We start from the raw sequence: 23,557 nt of genomic DNA, 5'->3' as shown, positions 1-23,557 counted from the left end.
GGCAATTTCCAAACAAACAATTTCAAAATGGATTGGACATTGCATCAGATTCTGTTATTCTTTCCATGGAAAGGGTGTGCCAGCCAATATCAGGCCACACTCCACCAGAGCTACAGCCACCTCTACAGCCTTCCTAAGAGGGGTGGCTACAAAGGACATTCTAGAAGCTGCTACATGGAGCTCCATGCATACATTTTCCAAGCGCTACAACCTGCCTTTATATTCCAGATCCCGAGTAGGCTTTGCTTCGGCAGTCCTGCAGGGCATTTTAGCTACACCATCTTTATCTTAGAGCCTACCACCCCCAGCTTAGCTATGGTATTCAACCCATATGTAAGGACTGCAGTTGCATTCTTGAAGGACATAGTACAGTTTTGTACCTACCATAAATGTAGATGTCCGATAGATATGCAACTGCAGTCAGGTTTTCCCTCCCTCCTACCCCTCTGTGTATTGGGTCCACTTCCCTCCTTTTATACTTTGCTGGGGATATCTGTTATGGTGTATCTGTTTATTGCTATTGTGTATGTCTGGAATTTTTATCCAGTTCTAAATTTAGCCTTCCTTGGAGGGCACCTGGCATCTGGGGCAAGAAACACTGAGGAAGATGGCGTCGGCTGATGCTTTTATACCCCAGCCGCTCTGACGTCGGGGAGGAGGCGACTTCAGCCGACGCCGGACCCAGACTTTGGAATCCGGCCGACCGAGGGCTGCCTGAGGCAGGACAACCCATATGTAAGGACTGGAGTTGCATATCTATCGGACATCTACATTTATGGTAGGTACAAAACTGTACTTTTCCCCACTTTTGTATGTTCAAGGTGGTGTAACACTTTCATTCATAAAGGAGTCAGGTCAAAAGCCACAACTTTGCATGACTGACATAGCAAAATTGGTGGATCATAAATCTTTCAAAATTTAAAAGTGAGGCAGAAGCCATTGCAGAATAGAACTTGATCGATAAATTAGTATTGTGGTACTTTGAGTTAAATATACTTCTAGACTATCATTTAATTAAAAATTAATTATGTATGCTGATGCCTGTTTGGTGAAATTGCAAATAAAGAAATATAAAAATGATAGTTATCTGCTACAGTATAAAGTTTCATTTATATATATATATATATATATATATATATATATATATATATATATATATATATACATATATTATACACACACACACACACACACACACACACACATATATATATATATATATATATATATATACATTCATTTATATATTATATATATTTTCATATTAAGCTGTTCATAAGGTAGACAGATTGAAGCTTAGCATAAAAATTCTAATTTGTTGTACTCTATGACATAAATAACTACTACTTAATTTTGTCTCTTTTAATGAGGGTTCGAGTGGCTGGACCTGAGGTGAATTTACAGTTTTCCATCCAACTCTATAAGATGTGCTTAAACAGGGTTGGGAGCTTCTTCACTTTACTTTTAAGGGAAATATGTTTCATAACAGAGAGTGTTTCTTTGAGATTAATATCTATCTCACTAACAAATCATATGTAATATAAAGAGGACGTTTTAGATTGCCTGAGTGAGTGTTTAAAGTGTTGCTTGTTTTGTAGATGTGTAGGAGGTCACACATTACTGCATCATTCAAAGCTTTATTGGTTAGGCAGAATCCCACAAGAGTCTGTAGGAAATATTGAAGAAAGAAAGTCCTTTAAGGTGGTCTGTTTAGCACAAGGAGAACATGTCCTTAACTATCCTAGTGTGCAAACACTGCAGTCTTTCAAACTGAGTTATATACTGTATTTAGTCAGGTACATACTAAACTGAGCATTATGTGCTATTATGGATCTGATGAGGAAGGAGTAGGGTGGAATGATAACTTTTAGTACCAATTATCTACCCCAAATTTCTTATATGAGAGGAAGGAGTATTAAAGATTTTGTGGTATGTGGTAGTTTCAGTTTACCTAAGACAAAGTGAAATAAAGAGCCTAAGTTGCTAGGTACTTTCCTTTGTGGGAAATGTAAATGCTGTGAATTCAATAGTTAATAGTTTCACAGAAATTAATGGTAAGAAGTTTCAGGTAAAAGGTGTTTTTGGATGTAAGAGTGAAAGGGTGATATACGGACTAAGATGTCTGTGTAAAAAAATTATATAGGGAGATTAAGAGAAGTTTTATGACTGGCCTGAAAGAACATATTAGGGACAGTAAAAAGGGTAGGGTGGAACAGCCCTTCATTTTTTAAAATTCCATGATGGCAATCCACAGGAGTTACAAGCTACTGTTTTAGAGCAAATAGGTGGTAAATGTATAAATGCAAGTGATATAAAGAGGAAATTATGGAAAAAGGAATCATTTTTTATTTTAAAGTTCAATACTTTTTCCCTTGGTGGTCTTAATATGGAATGCAACTGGAAATGTTTTTATAATTAAGTTTTATTTGTTTTAATTGCCTAAGTGGACAATTGATTTATTTAAGGGAAACATAGGAAAAAGATGGTATATTCTGTAAAGGCTTAACAGCCAAGGCACTAGAGGTTTCATGTGTTTGTTTGTTATTTTAATAAAGTCTATCAGTACTCTGGAATACTGTCCATCCTGTTGTTTTGTGGTCTTGGTTTGTTGTGAACTGATTCCTAGTGGTGGTACAAAGGAATGATAACTTAGTTAATCGACCTAAAAGATATATCCATGGTAATCAATCTGGCTGGCTAAAAGGATTTCCTAATGAAAGCGGACACATGGTGGTGAAAGGAGAGTTCATTGCCCATGAATGTGCCTGAGTCCCTAATATCTGTGTCAGGTTTCAATGGAGTGTCATCTATGTGGTAGTTGCATGGATGCTCATGCTTGCCACAGGATACAATACTAAAGTTCTCACATTTAGCTTAAGGTCATGATCCAGGCACCACTTGTTTGCACATGATAGGGTCTCCTGGAGAATCTAGAAGTATTTTGGGGAAATTATGACAGATCTAAGTTTGCAGTCATCAATATACTAGGTCAACCACAGTTGGCCTTGACATTAGAGAAGTAAATACTTAAGAAAAGTGGCCCAAGGACCGGTCTCTGAGAGACACCACTAGTGATGACTCTTTTTCAATGAGCAAACACCCCCAACACTGATAGATTGGCATCTTTTCGTAAGACAGTTATCCAATGAGTATCATGGTGTTTACATTCACCCTGATTAACTTGTTGATAATTCCAGAATGTGAGATGAGATCACAGGCCTTGGTCAGGTCCATGTAGGCAGTATAAACCAATGGAGTGGGACTTCAGTCTGCTTAGATATGCTTCATGGGCTGCTAATAACATGGACGGGATACAGTAGCAGGTTATGATGTCATACAGAATAATATTGACAGTAAATATGATACAGAGGAGGGCAAGGTCATTGTCCACCTCTTATGAGTCTAAATGTAGCTTGGATTCTTAGCAATATAGACACAACCCCTCCAACATTACAGTGATTTCCCATATTGGGTTTAAAAGAGTGGCAGGCATTAAAACTTGGCATTGTGAGACTGCTGTTATTACAATAAAACCATGTTTTAGTAACTATTAGGATATCTGTATTTTCCAGTGCCAAGCATGCATGGGAAGAGTGCAAATTCTAAATTAGACCTTAGCATTAAGTAGTGCTACCTTCATATGGTCTTTATTTTGTTTGATTATGTAGGTATTTAAGGAAACTGACCCTACCAAAACAGATACTATGTGGAAGAAAAAACTTTAGCAATTACCTGGCAGTGTAAACCTTAGCTATAGTTAATTATCACTGTTGAAGTTTCACACCGATCCCATGTGCAAAAATGGGAAAAAGGGTTGATGATGGATGCATGGATTGCAAAAGCACAAAATCCACAAGGAAAGAGGTGCAGGCTGTCCTTAGGAAATCAGGGCTGTCAATCATCTTGTACCAAGCTGATAATAGTTTAAGCCAACTATCCTTTGTTTGCATTGTGACATCATTCTTGATTACTAGTGTCACAACACCTTCAGATGCATTTTCTTAGAGCACCACAATATCCCTTGTCATATGATCTAAGGAGGCATGCAACAAGTTGCTTATTCCCATGTATGCAATGACCACATCATATGTGTACCTAGGTTGAAGGAACTAGAGGGCTCTGGTAACATGGAGGAGCATGGCACTTGAGAAACAGCTTGCCATCATCCTACCTTTACTCAGCCTGGTGAGTGATGCATCTGTTTGTCTCATTATAAAGTCACCTATGACCAAGACATTACCAGATGTGTTGACTTGCCTTGCTGGCATAAGGGTATTGGTTCACTAATTAAGTAACCCCCTTTTGTATGTCTACTGTTTGCTTGACTATGAGATTTGTTTGCTTGTAAGTATAACACTGAGTATCCTGTATACGTGACATTTGTCTAGGAGACCTGTAAGATTTGGGCAGGGATTTCTTGACTGCTGAGTGCAAGAAGGCTTATTTAGTAGTTTAGGAGAAGGTGGGCATGTTTGTGTAAGGTGGGTATTAGTGCCAACAACCTGGTGAGTGCTGTCAAGATATTGCACCTGTCATATACTGATTCATCTAGTGGAAAAAGGAAATAATTCTCAGTAAGCATGAGGCAGCTGTTATATTGTGTCAGGGAGCCATGTACAATCAGACAAACAATAGATGGAGTGAGAGACTATGATATCATAATTTGTAATGTCCAGTGTATAAGGATCACTACTGTAGTATAATTTAGGGTAGGGATATATATATATTAAAAAAAGAGAAATGTGAGTCAGTACCATCGCAGTGACAAATAGAACAAGAACAAAAGGCTGCAGTCACCTTGAGTCAGTATCAGTAGTTAACAATTACAATTGCATCAGTAGCACAATTTGTGATTACGATATGATGACCAGCAATCAAGATTGGTTGTCACAATTGCAAAGAGTTTTAACTGCACTGTGATCAGCAGCAGTCAAGAGTACCAGAGTGGCAAGTACAATGATTGGTTGTAATCACAGTGATTCAGTAACAGCAGTTAAAAACTGGCTGACACTATAGAAGTAACAGCAGTACACGTTCTGAGTATAGCATGCTAACAATCAGGCTCGACTGCAATTGCAACAGGAAAGATTTATAATTATAGTGCAAATATCATCAGCAACTGTTGAATACAAAAGTTTAAAGGTAATGAGAAAAAATATGGATGCTAGAAACACTGGCTATCAGTTTGACTTGGATGACACAATAGCAGCTAAGTAAAAGGGTTAGGACAGATTACTGATTTCAGCAATGACTTGACTTAGGCTCTGAATGCCCAACTTCAAACAAAACAATGAAATGAGACAATCCAGACTATGCTTACAACAAGACCAGAAACATTACACTAGATGTTTATGGCTACTATTAGCAAGTGCATTCAGCAGCTGTGGGCAAGTGTTCACAACTGCATTTGTTTGTCTGCAACAGTGCACAACTGTGTTCAACTGAAAAGTGTTTTTTCATTGAGGCATGTGGGTTAGTACTCAATGAAGAAGTGTCATAGGTGAATCCACCTCATAAGAGATTTTTACAGCACCATTGCAACCATGCTTTGGACTATACACATTTTGCAAATGTCTTGGAGTACGGTTTTGAGGACAAATCCATCAGGTGTGCTCATGTAGTCACAGGCCAGCCAGGAAGAGTGAAAATATCTAAGAGTACAATGAGACTGAACAAACAGACTAGATGACACGGACCAAATGACACACTGTGTTTGCTGCTAATAGTAAATTTCATTCAGAACAACTTCAGCACCCCCATCTCACCAGAAGATGACTTGCTAAACCAGCTCTAAATGCAGCAATCCACCACAGCACAAAACATGACAGAGTGCTTTATAAAATTAGTTATAGCACAAATTAATTTAAGTGCAACAATAAAAAAAGAGAATTGTGCTTCTGTACTTCATAGATGTAGTGGTATTAGGTGCTGTGGTCAAACCCAAGTAGGTATCCTCAGGCAGCGCATGTAGTCACAGCTCATATTTATATTTTGTTAACTGGTTTAGTCCCACTGAGTTGGTAGATTATTGTCAAGTGTGGCATAAGGTAATATTTATACTGATTATAGAAAACTTGACCAGGGCACCAGTGGAATTCACCTATGCTTCCTGACAGAGTGTTAGACAGTGCTTTGTGTAAGGAAAATGGAGGGGGAAGGGAAGCAAGTGAACTTCATAGAAGATAGAGATGCCAGATATTGTGGGCAATGTATATACTACTGCTATGCATTTCAATGAGGGCTATTTACATACTGAAAGATTACAAAGTTCCAGCAGTTTAAGAGATGACACTCTGACTGGTTGTTGGATGAAGAGGAGCCATTTGTCATCTCAGACTGTGGTCTGACACTGCTGAAGCTATATTTCCTTTGGACAGGGAATGCAGATATACCCCAGGGATTACCTCAGTGTCACTGCTCAACAGAGGCACAGCAAAATAATGGCTATAGTTCCCCATACTAAAGGGGTGGCGTAAGCCACAAAACTATGGGCTAGGCTTGTAAATGCCCTCGGGCAGATAGCCTAGTATGAACCTATGAACCTATGAACCTATGAGTAAAATCTTGGTGACATTTAGTTTTAATTGCACAAAAACGTGGTGTGATGATATACTCTGTGAACTAGTTTTCATGGATCTTGGAGGTTTTGGTAATTAAAATCCACATCTATATTACATTTACAATTATTAACAAAACATAAAAATATTTGCAAACAAATCTTTTCTCCATGTCACACTAGCAAGTGCATACATACCCAATGAATGATGCAGTCTGTGTCTTTTTTTTTTTTTATCTAATGTAACAGTACTCCCTACCTCTATGCCAGAAACATTAAGAAGTGTTAAATTAATTCCCCTTTCTTATCAGAAAAGCCAAACCCAAACTTTCATCCCACGTTGTTGCCTCACAGCAAAAGGTTCTCCGGTTTGATTCTCGCCTGGGGTGCCTTCTGTGTGGAGTTTGCATGTCCTCCCTGTGTTTGTGTGGTTTTCTGCTGGCTACTCTGGTTTCCTCCAACATTGCAAAGACATGTGTCTAGAACATTTCTCCAATGGCATCCACTGAAAATAGACTCTGTCCTAGACAAACTTTCCTGGCCAGCAAATGTTAAAATAAAAATAAAAAAAATAATAATACCATTATGGACTCAGCATAAGACACTTTATAGTGGATTGTTCTAAAGCACTTTGGGAGTGCATGCTGCTCTGTGTTTTTTTTTTTTTTGTGAGAGTAAGGTCTCCATGGGAGTTAAATATTTGCATCTGCCACAAACAAAATAGTGTACAGGTCAGGAAATGTACTAAATAAATGTTCATTATCTAAAAGCATCAGAGAGATGTTACAATAGCTGAAGATAAAAAGTGCTATGAGGCTGTCAACAGGAGGGGACAAGCAGGCTGGTCCTCCATCTTAGTCCAAGGATTATGGGAATTTAATAACTATTTCACTAGCTTGGTAATTTTATTAATTTTATTAAATCTTAATGTAAGCAGTATAAAATGATTAAGGAGATAATTTATGCAATTATGGTGTTTAGGGCAAAAGCATGATATATGTTTGTTAGATATAACATCATGTAAATGAAACTGGTTGACAATATTTTGAGCCATTGTGGAAAAGAAGGGGTGCATGGTATTTTAGAAGGGATAAAAGTTTGGGTTTGGCTTTTCTGATAGGTGGGAGGGGATTAATTTAACACTTCTTAAAGTTTTTGTCATAGAGTTGGGGAGTACTGTTACATTAGATGAAAAAAATGATAGTGTGGTGTGTTTCCGTGTTGTGTTGGGCAAGTGTTTACTTGGCCTGGGTAAAGTTTCGCCATTGTCGTCTTGAGGTTTCATCTTCATGCTTCTGGAATTTCAGGATTTCAAAGTAGACACATATCTATCTATCTATCTATCTATATATATATATATATATATATATATATATATATATATATATATATGGGTTTGCCTGTTTCTCATTGTAAAGGAGTTGCACTGAATTTTACCCACTGCACTGATGGTTTCATCAGGGTACAAAATGCATTCATTCTCCCAAATTGCTATTTTTTAATCCTGTTTTGCATACTGTAATGCAACTATACTTAAGACTTGTTTAACTGAGATGCATACATATTGATTCTCAACCAAGAAAAGAGGTTTGAAAAAAGAAGTAAATATAGGAAGGTATAGATTCTTTACAACAAAGTAAAATATGGCTTTGACAAAAAGGCAGAGGATAACTTGTATGTTGCCAGAAAAACAAAGTTTTTAAGTTAGAGAAAGAAGTTACTAGAGAGTCTGACAGGAATTATCACTTAAAACACAATATGGCACATTGCCAACAGACGTCATCACTAAAATAGAGAAGGGTGTGTGTGTGTGTGTGTGTGTGTGTGTGTGTTTGCAGACATAAAGGGAAACTCCTTAGTAACAAACTCATTGGGAAAAGAAAAGAAACCTAAACACAGCCCTGGGTTTACCTCTGCATGGTTAAAACATGAAGTTATTTAGAAGCATGGCTCTCAACAGTATATACATGAAGAAATAAAAGTTAATATGGTAAAAATTAAGGAATTGCTAAAAGCAGAATATAATCACTGGCTAATGAGGTCTTTTGTATTTGAAAAAAAATACAAAGAACTAGGAGGAGAAGAAAGACCTATACCTGCTTTTTAGGTAAATTTTACTTCATGTCACAGTACTGACAAAAATATTCCTAACTTCACAGATTTGCTGATAAGCAATGAAAATATTATGAAAGCACAATGACAGGACAATGCATTTAGCCAAGCCATGCTACTAAAGGAGACCTAGTACCATATCATACCCATAGTTTGATTTGAAAAATGAATTACTTTACAGAGTAAATAAAGACAGAGAGACACACAACACCGACTGCTAGTTCCAAACGTTTTTAGAACACATTTGATACAAACTAACACATATTCAATTTTGGGAGGACACTTGAGTATGGCCAGAGCTAAAGCTAGAATTCTAGCAAACTATTATTATCTTGATAATAATATACATCATTGAGAATTGATTGCATTATGCTTAGAAAATCTGAAAGACTGCACCACATACTGTGTTCTGAAGTTCACTGACACCTATGCTTATTTCTGAGGTCCCAATTGAATGGATAGTCAAACAGATGCTATGACAGCAGCCAAAGAGATGGTGTTACTTTTTCCATGATGAGCTGCACAAAGAAATACATCCAGACTCTAGAACTTCATTTATGTTCAGGGTAATGCACCAGCTTTTTAAAGCAAAACAGTAAAGAATTTCATTGTACCAAGCTCAAACTAATGGACTGATGAAGTGCTTTATTAAAACCCTGAAATTTATGCTAAGGAAGGCTGTAGAATGGGACAGTAGGGACAAGCATCACTTACTTACTTATCTTTTGTTTGCTCTAAAATAGCTAGCCTGAGCCTCAGTGGGGTGTACCTAGTATGCGTTACTATATGGTAGGAATCTCTGAGGTTTGCTGGACATAGACAGGGAGACTTAGGAGAAAGAGAAAATCTGAGTTAAAGGTTTAATAGTGCATTATACAGGCTTTCAAGATGGGTTTAAAATGACTGTACTAATAGTGAGGAAATTTCATCAAAGGGTATAAGAAGTGATACTGATGGTATATAACAAGAAAGCCAGACTTGGACAGTTTTCAGCAGGATTCATGTATATGCATCTCTCTCTCTCTCTCTCTCTATAGATACACACACACACACACACACACACACACACACACACACACACACACACACACACACACACACACACACACAAAACACATGCACTAACATATGCACACACACACACACACACACACACACACACACACACACACACACACACACACACACACACACACACACACAAAGACACACACACACACACACACACACACAGACACACACACACACACACACACACACACACACACACACATGCTTGTGTCTGTATCACTTCAAACTGCCTTACATAAATTAAAACACAATGTCTGTGGCAAGAAGTATATTAGTGTGATGTAGGAAAAACACCTGTGAGGGTCCCTAAGCTACATCTTGCTGGGCGCCCTTTAAATAGCAACAGTAGTCCTGAGACTAAGACCTTCATAGTTATCAGAATGTTACTAAAGTTTAACATTCATTAAAATGAAGGTTATGAAAAACGTGAAGATCAGAAGACTATCAGAAATAATAGAATTAAAAAGAAAGGGATACTTCATTTCTTCTGATGAGTTTAGAATATTAACACTGTCACTGAATCAAAGAAAATGTCATATGGAAATCTTGACATCTGTTTCAAAACTGATAAGGAAAATACATTTCTAGCTCTCACAATACTATGCCCTTGATCAAAAATGGTATCATCTATGAGTCTGAAACTATAGACAAAGTATAATTGCACTTAGAGTACCATGATTAATGGAACAAACTACATGCATGTTAAGACCACTAAGGTGAAAATTAATTTTATGGCCTAACAATGGAACAATGATGATTAATGATCGTGCTTAATTCTTAAGTCTAGCAGAATAATTTAGTTCACCTAAGTGGGTACAACATTGCTTTTATATTGAGTAAAAAGGCCAAGTAGAAAACCCATTTCTAAAATAGTTAATATTGAGTCCATAACAACAATCAAATAATAAATAATCAAACTCTCAGTGTACCATTCACATTTTCTATCTAACATATTTAGCTGAGGGTCAGAATTCATAGCTAAATGAATAACTGATATCTTATTATGATTATGTTTGCTAATAATGCCACTTAAATATATAAATTCAAAATGGAAGGTGGGAGGGAAAAGAAGTAGTCCTAGCTGGTGACTTCAGAATATCAAATTTTACTTTATCATTGAAAATGGGGAAAAGAACTGACAGTATTATTCCAGAAAGAATCAAGAGTAAACTGTTAAGATAGTTTAAAAATGTATATACATTTCCTATATAACATCCATTATTTACTTTTATTAAATCTCATATTCAAACAGTTAACAACTATAGTGATATTTTTTCTCTGAAAAAGGAATACCTTGCATTTTATTATTGATAACATTTATAACATTTTGAATTTCTAGATAATAATCATTCATTAAGTTAACATTTATTTTTTTTATGTTTTGACAGTAAATTTATTTATACTACCTAAGCAATTATTCTAATAACAAAACCATTATAAATGAAGTTTGGCAACAAAGTTGTCCCGGGGCATCTTCATGGGGGGGGGGTAAGTTAATATTAAGGGGATTTAAGTGGGTTGAGGAGGTGAAAGGGTTAAGTGGAGGCAGGGATGGTTGGGAGGAAATGAGATGATGGGGAGGGGCTTAAGAGGTTTAGTCTAGTTTAGCATAGGTTCATAGGTTCATAGGTTGGTACTAGGCTATCAGCCCTAGGACCTATACAAGCCTAGCCATAACAATTCCCTAGCTATTTCTTCCCACACTATTTACTTCCCTGTCTAGCAGGACGACTGACGTGATCCCCAGGGTGAATTTCCTTTCTCCCATCCAATCGTCAAGGTTCCTTTTGAAGAGGGCCAAAGAGGCACTCTGCTTGACATGTATGGGCAATCTGTTCCAGAGTCTGGGGAGTCACATTTTGGCATGAACTTGCTACCCACCAACCCCCCCCCCTCTTTTCGTTGGTGGGGAGTACGGTTATTTATCAGTAGGGGTAGGCGGAGAAGAGGGATAGGCTTGCCCTCTTCTGTTCCCCCTCTGGTGTCTGGATGTTCATTTCAAGGATCTGAGGAAAGGAAAATGAGTAGTTGGAGGAAGCTTGCTGAATAGATAAGCAAGCTGAGGTAAGGATGTTGCTTATCTGGTGGAAGGTAATTCAAGGGATTGTGTATGAAGTGAGTTGAGATGCTGCTTCATAAGTAAAGTAAGCAAGCAGAGGTATGGACCCTGCTTGTTGGGCAGGGTGAGTAGCTACGCTTCCCTGATTAACATTACAATGAATGGTGTATGAAGTGAGATGGGATGCTGCTTCTTAAATAAAGTAAGTGAGTAGAGGTATGGATGCTGTTTACTGGGGCAGGGGTGAATCGGTACGCTGCCCTGATTAACATTACAGGGATGTTATGCTGTATTTAGAATCAATTATATCATGAATAGTTGTAATTAATAAAGTTGGTGATCAAAGCTATGTTATGGAAATTTAATAAAGGTCATCAAATGTCATTTGGTGTGATGTGCGTTATTGAAGGGGACCGGGACAAAGTGAAAATTTGTTCTTAAAAGTAATGTATCGATTCCGCAAATTCTAATGAACTCTGAATATGGAATGCAGTAAAAAACTAACTTTTTTAGAGAAATATATTGGAAAATAAATTTTTTTTTAACTATTTTAAGATATTTATATATCTGGATTCCACGTGTACATACACATGGAGACAACATAATTTCAAATGTATTAATTTCATGATTATCTTTTCAAATCACCTTATAGGAACCATATACCTAAAAGGGCATTGCTTTATATATATTAGCAGATGCACCCTAGTGTTCCTAGGGTCTAATATGTTTTTATTTTAGCAAAATCCTTGTTTTTTGTGATATCAAAGAATAGAAGAAAGAAGTATATTAACTTGATTCTTAATATCTTGTCAAGAAGCTGCCTGGATAGCACATACATTTTGGAAATAAATATAATCTCATTCAAATGTTCTGTATACTTGAAAAAAAACAGGTTTTGTTGCAATTAATTATAATATTTTAATATTTGTTATAATGTTATCATAATTAAATATGGTGATTGGATCTAAATTGTTTAAAAACTCAGTTCTCAAATATTTCAGAGCTTGGAGGACTACCTAGGTTGAAATTTGTTTTTAATTTTAGGGTTAAGTTTATACCTAATTAAGATTGGATTGGTTTCATTGTTATTACATTTCGTATTACAGATATTACTAAGGTATTTTAGAGTATGATTAAGATGTATTATTGTATCTTTCAAATCATAATTTTCACAAACTGCCATCTATAAATAAGGATGTTTTATATTCACAACCAGAGTCAGCATCATAATCTTTAGTCTGGATATTTTGCCTTATAGGCATAGCTAATGGCTTGACAGCTACAATAAACAAATGCATACACATAAAGCAACATTGTTTACTACCTCACTGCATTTTATAGCCTGAGAAAAGTAATACCTTAATAAACACAGGTTGTAGAATTGTAGTGCAGATATTTGGTTGTATCTACAATTTTAAAGGAAAACCAGTGATCTCTAAAGTTTTAAGTAAATGCTTTCATTCCAAAGAATCAAAGCTTTGTCATCCCATAAACCAATTAAAGTCATATTATATATGAATATTACATATACATTATAATATCTAATATATAATTATTATTTAATGTTATTTAAAATTAGTGTTTTATATTCTGCATGATCAGAAGCTATTAGAACTGTTCCTATAATCTTGACTTTGCTGAATAGCAATGATTCCATTTTTCATCATTTTGAATCAAAGAAGTGATACAAAACATATTTTAAGATGGACATATATATCTTGGAATTGATATTAAGCAGGAACACTGACTTATAAGAACTATAGAATTATATATGTTAATCATGTTTAATACAATTGCAGAATATTTCACAATGGTGGAATAATATTATATGCAATATGTTTGATTCTTAGCTGTTATACTTTGAGACAGTTAGCTGTAACACTACTCTTAGGCAGAATGCTTTATTCTTTATATTTCAAAAATAAATAAATAAGAGACCATGGAAATTCCCAACTTTTTTCAGTTGAGTTTATAAACATCTTCCAGGTTCAGTTCGAAAAATGTCCATTTTGCATTAAATAAAGTTCTTATGCAGAGACCAGTGTATTTATATAATTCAGTACAAAGAATATGAGCTGTATCCATAAAGAAAGAAAAACGAGAAGCTTTCAGCTGTGATCTCAATGCTCATGATGATGCTTCCATTTTCAAACAGGATATAACTGAAACCCTTACATCAGAATTGGAGCACATTGAAATAACAGCTGTATGACACAGTTGATTTTGTTACATTGCAGATATAGATATTCTTCTTCCATATCCTCCCAACTATTGATAGCATGAATCCATGATCAGTTAATGTTGAGACTTTCTGATCTGAACAACTCATCATAAAGTGCTCTTTTACAAGAAATGTCAATCCACTGACAACTCAAATTATTTATAAAAATATTTACCTGGTGTCTCTGTTTTCGTGTAGTTCTCTAGTATCCTGGAAAGCAAAACATTTTAATGAAACCAATCAAATTAAAGCACTTTTTTATATGCATAGTAACTGTATTATACATAATATAATGTCTGTCTCAGTAAGCTCCACCTCTTTAATACTTAGGATTGCAGCACAATGCATGATCCAGTTACAATGTGATAAATCAGAGTTATTTGAAAATAAATTATGTGACATTACCAGTGTGTACTAAAAGCAGAATCATTGCATCGGATTTTTAATTTGGATCAGTTTTGCATTATTATCTGTGTTCCATCCAGTGACTCTGATGTCTTATATTTTTCATACATTGTACTACAGTCTACCAGCTGTTAAATTAAAACAAGTGGTTCCAAGTGGTCATTCACATCATCCATGGTATTAAATCTATAGTATACAATGATGGAGTCTGAAAAAAAAAAGAGAGCTTTTGGAACTTCCCAAATTCTGCCAATAAAGAAGAATGCGTATTTAGCACAATTCTACCTGGCAAACTGCAGCAAATCAACAGGAGACATTGAAAATAAAACCAAAAGTCTGCAAAATATATGCTAAAGCTTATGACCTCCACAGAACACCACCGTGAATGGTAATTGAACTCTCAGGACCCACTTTGTTAACTACCGAGATGTGGAGACTGAATGGATGAAAATACAGACAGATTATATACCAATCCCAAGATCACCATTTCCTGGAATATTTATTTTTTTCCCAAGATGTAGAAATCTTGGAGATAGTGTAGGTGAAGGGAGGGCTTGCTCCCACATTAGAGTGCAGAAGGATTTGTCTACCTTCAAAAAAGAAGTTTAAAGAAGAAGGTTGATGTTTCATATTCGCTCTTCTGCATGCACTTTTGGTGTTTTTTTTTCCCATCCCTTTTTTTTCCCATCATGTAAGGACTAGTACAATAAGGATTCATATAACATGGCTTACAGAGACAGACTGACAATGCCATATAATCAGTAAGACAATACCAAGGACATGCAAAAGCTAAGACTTGAGCAGGTTTAGGCTAAGAATAACAACACAAATATAGAGTCACTGTATAACTGCAGGTCATCACAGCACTGGTGAATAAGTAGCTCTACTTCAAAATTTAACATCACTGTCAGTTTCACACAATATGTTTTATTCTGTGTGCTAACAGATTGTTTTTCAGTGATTTCCCCCTTTTCTCCTCTGTGGTGTAACTATGGAGATGGTATATATAATTTTTAAGTGGAGTTAAGGTGGGGCCCCCTACATGGAGGTGCAGGAGGCTTGCTCTAATGCAACATAAATGTGTTTTTTGTGTTTTTAACAAACCAGTGTTTGATATTCATCTTTAGAACCAGTTAGTCAAAGGAGTGTGTTTTGATTGTTCGTAGGTGAACCCTGAGTTGTGTAGTATCATAAGCATCACCTCTGAGAGGTCTTGCTAACTAACTTTTCATTGTCTGACTATAATTAAAGGATGCACTCTGTCATTTCATTCTGTCTGCTATATTTAACATACAGTGACAAGTCACATACCACATCTTACATTCTAGGTTTTACCATGACTCATTTTCACTTTGAAATCATGCAATGTTGATATTAAGAAATATCTTCCAACCATGCATCTCAACCTCTTAACACAAGAAATTTGGACAAAGCCAACAGAGACTTTTAAATATTGAAATATCGGTCTTATAAACTTAGAAAGTTGCTAGAATAACAGGATTTCTGAATGATATAAAGCCTGAAACTCAAATGTGTGTCATTATTTAGTGACTTCATTCATCAGTGCTTTACAGAAAACCACAAATTGTTATGAGGAACAGAAAAGAGGCAAACATCTGGACAGTTAAGAGGTATGCTTACCACAGCAATACATAAATATAGTATAACTTTACCGACAATGTGGTGTGAAATTATAATATTGCTGTTCAGAGTTTATGGACTTCTGACATGATATTTCTGGGAAATTTTGAGTCAGAGTACCATATCAAGAGGATTCAAAAAAATCACCTCAGATTGTTGCTGCCCATTGCATCCTATGTGAGGCAACAGGAAAAGGCCAGATTCATCATGCTATTCAGACCATATGGAAAGAGCAGTACACAAAGTGATGTACCAGCATAGAACAAAATCTCCTTCCCTTCCATGTGTTGCAGTGACAAAGTTTTGCCTTTACTGCTGCATATTAGTAGAACATGTCAGTCTGAACACGCCACCACAATGACAGTTCATGTTGACTGTTTTAACCTTACTTAAAAGCTATATTTCATTTGTTAACCAGGCAAGCACATTGGGTAGAAGTGCCTGTTTGGCTAATTGATTTTCAATGATCCACACAGTTTGCAAGCTGAAATTGAGGAAATCAGTTCCAGCTCTGCAGAAAGGATAGGTAGCTTACATCCTTCTAAGTTGGGAATTGCTGATTGAAGACTCAGTGTCTGTTATTCTAAAAGTGTATTAGTTCCAGTTTAAACACTTGGGCTTCAGGCCAGTTATTTTACATTAAGAAGGTTTGTGGTCAGCACTCTTGTGGGAGGAAAGGCTAGATTCTGCCCTTCTGAGCTGGGAATTTCTGGTTAAAGGCTTATTGTGCCTGCTTATTTGAACTGTTTCTTCTGAAATTGGTGTGCCTTGTTTGTTGCAGCATAGACTAGATTCAGGCCTGCTGAATCTAGCTTTGTTTGTATAACTTGAGCACTGATCCAGGCTATCTTTTTTGGAGAAGGTTCCCCTGCACCCTAGTGGCAGGAATGTGCAGTTAGAACTTATGTGATTAAAGACTCCTGGAACAGGGCTCAGTTTTGAGCTTTTTACTGGTTAACTGGGTAATTTATTTAAATCAGTTTGCTAATTTTCTATTGTTATTTAGAAAAAAAATTGCACTTTATTCATCTGCGTTTACTGTATTTGTGTTTATTCCTACTTTATTACTTTATTTTGCTTTTGCTGCCTTTTCTTAAAAGTACTTAATTGCAGTTATTCTGCTGCATTTACTACTGCTTGTTAGTAGCCTGATTAAATTGTAACTGTTATTCTAAGCTTTCGGTTTATGCACTTGGGCCTCAGACCAGTTGTTTTACATTAAGAAGGTTGTGGTCTACACTGCTGTGGCAGGACAGGCAGCTTACATCCTTCTAAGGTGGGAGTTGCTGATTGAAGGCTTAGTGTCTGTTATTCTAAAAGTGTATTAGTTCTGGTTTAAACACTTGAGCTTTGGGCCAGTTATTTTACATTAAGAAGGTGTGGTCTGCTGTACCGATTGGCTAGACAGAGGGACCGAGCTAGGAAAGATGTGCAGCAGGTAAAGGTGATAAAGGATAATGAGGAAAACATACTCACAAGCGAGGAGACTGTGTTGAGGAGATGGGAAGAGTACTTTGAGGGGTTGATGAATGAAAAGAATGAGAGGGAGAGAAGGTTGGATGATGTAGGGATAGTGAATCACGAAGTACAATGGATTAGCAAGGAGGAAGTAAGGATAGCTATGAAGAGGATGAAGAATGGAAAGGCTGTTGGCCCAGATGACATACCTGTGGAAGTATGGAGGTGTTTAGGTGAAATGGCAGTGGAGTATTTAACCAGATTGTTTAATGAAATCTTTGAAAGTGAGAGGATACCTGAGGAATAGAGAAAAAGTGTTTTGGTACTGATTTTTAAGAATAAGCATGATGTGCAGAGCTGTAGTAACTACAGAGGGATTAAATTGATCAGTCACAGCATGAAGTTATGGGAAAGAGTAGTGGAATCTAGGTTAAGAAGGGACGTGATGATTAGTGATCAGCAGTATGGTTTCATGCTGGGAAAGAGCACTACAGATGCGATGTTTGCTCTGAGAGTATTGATGGAGAAGTACAGAGAATGTCAGAAGGAGTTGCATTGTATTTTTGTAGACTTAGAGAAAGCATATGACAGGGTGCCTAGAGAGGAGTTGTGGTATTGTATGAGGAAGTCAGGAGTGTCAGAGAAGTATGTAAGAGTGGTACAGGATATGTACGAGGGTAGTGTGACAGTGGTGAGGTCTGCTGTGGGAGTGACGGATGCGTTTAAGGTGGAGGTGGGGTTACATTAAGGATCAGCTCTGAGCCCTTTCTTATTTGCAATGGTGATGGACAGGTTGATAGACGAGATCTGACAGGAGTCCCCGTGAACTATGATGTTTGCAGATGACATTGTGATCTGTAGTGAGAGTAGAGAACAGATGGAGGAGACCCTGGAGAGATGGAGATATGCTCTAGAGAGAAGAGGAATGAAGGTCAGCAAGACCAAAACAGAATATATGTGTGTGAATGAGAGGAAGGATAGAGGAATGGTGAGGATGCAAGGAGTAGAGGTGGCAAAGGTGGATGAGTTTAAATACTTGGGGTCAATAGTTCAGAGTAACGGTGAGTGTGGAAGAGAGGTGAAGAAGAGAGTACAGGCAGGATGGACTGGGTGGAGAAGAGTGTCAGGAGTGATTTGTGACAGACGAGTACCTGTAAGAGTGAAAGCGAAAGTCTACAAGAGGGTAGTGAGACCAGCTATGTTATATGGGTTGGAGACAGTGGCATTGACAAAAAGGCAGGAGTTTGAGCTGGATGTGGCAGAGTTAAAGATGTTAAGATTTGCACTGGGTGCGACGAGGGTGGACAGAATTAGGAATAAGTATATTAGAGGGTCAGCCCAGGTGGGAAGGTTTAGAGACAAAGCCAGAGAGGCAAAATTATATTGGTTTGGACATGTGCTGAGGAGGGATGCTGAGTATATTGGGAAAAAAATGCTAAGGATGAAGCTACCAGGTAACAGGAAAAGAGGAAGGCCTAAGATAAGGTTTATTGATGTGGTGAGAGAGGACATGCAGGTGGTTGGTGTGACAGAGCAAGATGCAGAGGACAGGAAGAAATGGAAACAGGTGATCTGCTGTGGTGACCCCTAACGGGAACAGCCGAAAGAAGATAATGATGATGATGATGGTCTGCACTCTTGTGGGAGGAGAGGGTAGATTTTGCCCTTCTGAGCTGGGAGTTTCTGGTTAGAGGCTTATTGTGCCTGCTTATTTGAACTGTTTCTTTCTGAAATTGGTATACCTTGTTTACTGTAGCATAGACTAGATTCAGACCTACTGAATCTAGCCTTGTTTGTATAACTTGAGCACTAATCCAGGCCATCTTTTTTTGGGGAAGGTTCCTCTTCACCCTAGTGGCAGGAGTGTGCAGTTAGAAATTGTCTGATCGAAGACTGCTGAAACGGGGCTCAATTTTTAGCTCTTATTGGTTAATTGGTTTATTTGTTTAAATCAGTATGCTCATTTGCTACTGTTATAAAAAAAAAATACACGTTATGCATCGCTGCTTAGCTAGGGTTAAACTATTCCCAGTGCCATAAAATCTGTTCTTCAAATTTTCCCTTAGAACTAGTCAGTTTTTTTAGTTTTAGCACTAAAATCTGTTTTTTTGAACTCAGCACTTGTTCAGAACTCATTGTAAGCACTAAATAAGCTACTAATTACTACAAAACTCAACTTTCCTTACTTATCTAGAGGAAAACAGTTTTTAGTACTTAATAAATAAGCACCTATCCAGGCATGTCTAAGGGTCAGCTCCTGATGTTTTCTCCTGTCTACCTGATGAATCTGGGCATCTTGGGGCAATGCAGCGATTGCCTCATGTACACAGACAACCGTCTCCTCCTACCACCTAACACTACAACCTGTGAGAGATGCACTTATATAGCCAAACTGGAAGCAAAACTCTCTTCACCCAAGACTTGACTAGACAGTCAAGAGGAGAAAGTAAACACTTGCACCACACCACACTCATCACATAGTCCCTCAAAACTTACAATACCAAAACACACACATAGAAACACAAAACACACACCTACATTCGCAGAGGCTCTCAATAAAAATTTGCCCAAGCAACAGAGCCCTCCAAAGCAGAAACGCATGCAACCTCCACCCCCCAACATAAACCAAATGACACAAACTCAGTGTGCCACTCAACCACAGCGAATAAGGCATAACAACGTACCCAGCACTCTAGTCATAGGTGACTCTATAGTCAGGCACACTGATGTTTCACTCACCAAGCTAAACAAGGAGAAAGTTACTGTCAGCTGCCTGTCAGGTGCCAGGATCTGCCACATAATGCATACACTCAGGTCACTCCACAACAAGTACAAATATGACTCTGTCATTGTCCATGTTGGTGTGAATGACCTGAGACATACCCCCCTGGACTGCATGAAAAGAAACATAGAGGAGCTCTCTGATCTTGTAGCCCAGGCAGGTCTGACCCTAGCCCTGAGTAGCATCCAGCCATCACTCAGAATGGTACCACAGTACAAGGACACAATGATTGACTTCAACAATTGGCTAAGCTTCTGGTGTCATTCTAAGGGGATCCAGTATCTGTCTGCCTGGGATGACATGATCGACAGATCATGATGCTTTGCCAGAGATGGCCTGCACCTGCCGCCCTTGGGATTCCGGATACTGGCTACTTGCCACCCCTATAGTGCCTTTTGTAGGCAAGATTCAAATGACAAATTCACCACTGTAACAGGTACAAGCAAGCAAAATCTGAGGGTAATGCTACTTAATGCTAAAAGTCTAAACCTCAAAATGCACTCACTCGAGGCACTCCTTAAAATGGAGAACATCAACATCTGTGCAGTGTCAGAGACCTGGTTCAAGGCTCCAGAGAGCACCCCTGCATTACCAGGTTATAATTAATACCACATCTTTTGGCCACCTAACCTGGACCGAAACACTAAAGGTGGAGACGTGTCCATATTTATTAAGGATATCCACACCTCCAGGCTAGTTGCTCAGCATATGCATCCAATATTATCCAAGTGCAACTAACTCTGGGCAAGACTGCAATCCACATTGTAGCTTGCTACAGATCCCCCACAATGCCCCAGGATTCCAACTTCTCATTTCTAGATACACTGGAAAATATTAGGGTACAACCCAACACCCTAATAATGGGCGATTTCAACTACCTCACTATTAACTTGGAAAATTACTCATGTGCCAACTCTTTTGCTCAATGTTTTCTGGAATTCATAAATTCATAAATTCCAACACCTTGGATCAACTTATCTACACCCCTACCAGGGGTAGCAATATCCTAGACCTGGTGATTACCAACATGGGTGACCGGTGTTCCACACCAAAGGTCAATTCCTCATTGGTCTGATCTGACCACAAGCTAATCACCCTAGGCATCCACATCACATCCCCACCCCCCATTAGGGAAACTACAGCAAAGAATTTCTACAAAGCCAACTTCACGCTTCTTAAGACAGAAGTGGCAAACTTCATGACACCCATGCAGATGGACAGTAGAGGTACGACTGCTGAATCCTACACAATTGCACTTTATAAGCACTTACACAACTGCATTGATTGTGCTATCCCTAACTGAACTAAGATGCTATCCTCAAAAAAAATGAAGCCAATCTGGTGGTCTTCTGCCATAAACAAACTCTACAACAGAAGAAAGAAACTGTTGCAAAAAAGAGTAAAATCCCATGATTGGAACTCCATGGTCAGCCTCAGTAAGAAGCTGAGATACCTCATAAAATCTTCCAAAGCTAGTTATGAAAACAAAATTGCCACTGATTTTAAAGACAACCACAAAGCATTCTATAGCTATGTCAAGAATCTCAATGGCAACACTCAGATCTGCTCTGAGTTACAGCACAATGGTACTAAATATACAGAACCAACTGATATTGCCAACATCCTGGCAGATAGGTTCAGTGCTAACTTTACCCCCCTCACTCCCTAAAGGGCCCATCTTTATACAGGAAGAATGCAACGTTCCTGTAATCATGGCTGCACAGGTAAAAACCACCCTCTCCAAAGCCAAGCACACAGCATCCATGGGACCTGACAACATCCCAGGCTGCATTCTACACAAACTGCAGAGTAAAGTGGCACCCTACCTAAGTATCATGTTCAATCATAGCCTCACCTCAGGCTTTGTGCCCACTGAATGGTGCACAGCAATGGTTATCACACTCCACAAAGGGGGAGCCACCATGGACCCTGGGAACTACCGTCCCATTAGCTTGATGAGCCTGGTCTGCAAGGCCGAATGTATCATCATGGAACTTATAAACAAAGACATTTGTAATCTCCAAACTCTGGACCCCACTCAGTTCGGGTTTGTAAAAAGCAGATAATGTCTCCTAAACCTGATAGACTTCTTTGAAGCAGTCACCAAAGCCATAGACGAGGGTAAGGTGGTTCACACAGCTTATCTAGATCTTGCCAAGGCTTTCAACACCATCCCCCACTCTGGAATTATATATAAACTCACTAAACTAGGTATAAATCCCTATGTCACAAGATGGGTTGTCAATTGGCTCACTGACAGAACCTACACTGTGAAAGTAGCAGACTCCAAATCCAACTTCAGACCAGTGACAAGTGGAGTACCACAGGGTTCAGTCCTGGGTCCTCTTCTGTTTGGTATCTACTTCTCTGAAGCACAGGCTAACACAGATGGTCTTTGGCTAACGAAGTTCACAGATGACTGCAAACTAGGATCCATAATCAAAACTCTTAATGATGTCGACATCCTACAAAAGAGCCTCACTGAGACAGATGCTTGGTGTCAAAGCCATGGCCTCAAGCTCAATGCCAAAAAGTGCATTGTCATCCCCTTTGGTAAAAACTGTGTACCCATGAACTACCACATAGGCGGTAGTAAACTTAATGCCAAGAGTGTGATAAGAGACCTTAGGACATAGGTGGACAGTAGTCTCTCCTTTGATAATCACATCGTCACAGTAGTCAGGAAATCCTTCTACGTGGCACACCTCATCACAAAAGGTTTCTCATCCAGGAAAAAAGAGGTCATTGTTCCCCTCTACTCGTTACTCATTAGACCCATTATAGAGTACAACGCCCCTTCTGGTATGTACCTCCCAAGACATCTACAACAACTGGAAAGACCACAGAAATACCTCACAAAAAGGATTACTGGCCTCAAACAGATGCTGTATGCAGACCGTCTCAAAAATCTCCAGCTTTACTCCATCGCATATCGCCTACTTAGAGGCGATCTCTGCCTAACATACAAAGCTATGTCAAACCCAGAACTGTTGGACATGCTCCACTTAAAGAAATCCCAGTCCCTTCGAGCTACATGCTCTAGGGATCTAAGCTTTGTCACCACAATAAATATAACATGCTGGAGGGATAGATTCCTGTCCCAGAGACTTCCCATACTCTGGAACAAACTACCTATCTATATCAAACAAAGCTCCTCATTAGCACTCTTCAAGAAAAATTTTGATGACTGGATGGGAAATAGGAAATTCACCCCGGGGATCACTTCTGTGGCTCTGCTCGACAGTGGCACAG

At 38.2% G+C, this 23,557-nt stretch overlaps 1 protein-coding gene across 1 annotated transcript in view; it reads right to left on the bottom strand.

The window, feature by feature from the left end:
* LOC122793553 (cytosolic phospholipase A2 gamma-like) overlaps positions 1-23,557 on the bottom strand; it is a 679,208-nt gene that overhangs the window by 648,578 nt on the left and 7,073 nt on the right. The window contains exon 2 of the mRNA XM_044061702.1: positions 14,195-14,229. Coding sequence (XP_043917637.1) covers positions 14,195-14,229 — 35 coding nt within the window. The remainder of the gene's footprint in view (positions 1-14,194; positions 14,230-23,557) is intronic.

This window comes from Protopterus annectens, chromosome 2.part0 (assembly GCF_019279795.1).
Source record: "Protopterus annectens isolate FY-2018-M chromosome 2.part0, PAN1.0, whole genome shotgun sequence".
NCBI lineage: Eukaryota > Metazoa > Chordata > Ceratodontiformes > Protopteridae > Protopterus > Protopterus annectens.
Note: the sequence above shows the minus strand (reverse complement) of the source record. Positions and strands in the feature narration are given on the sequence as shown.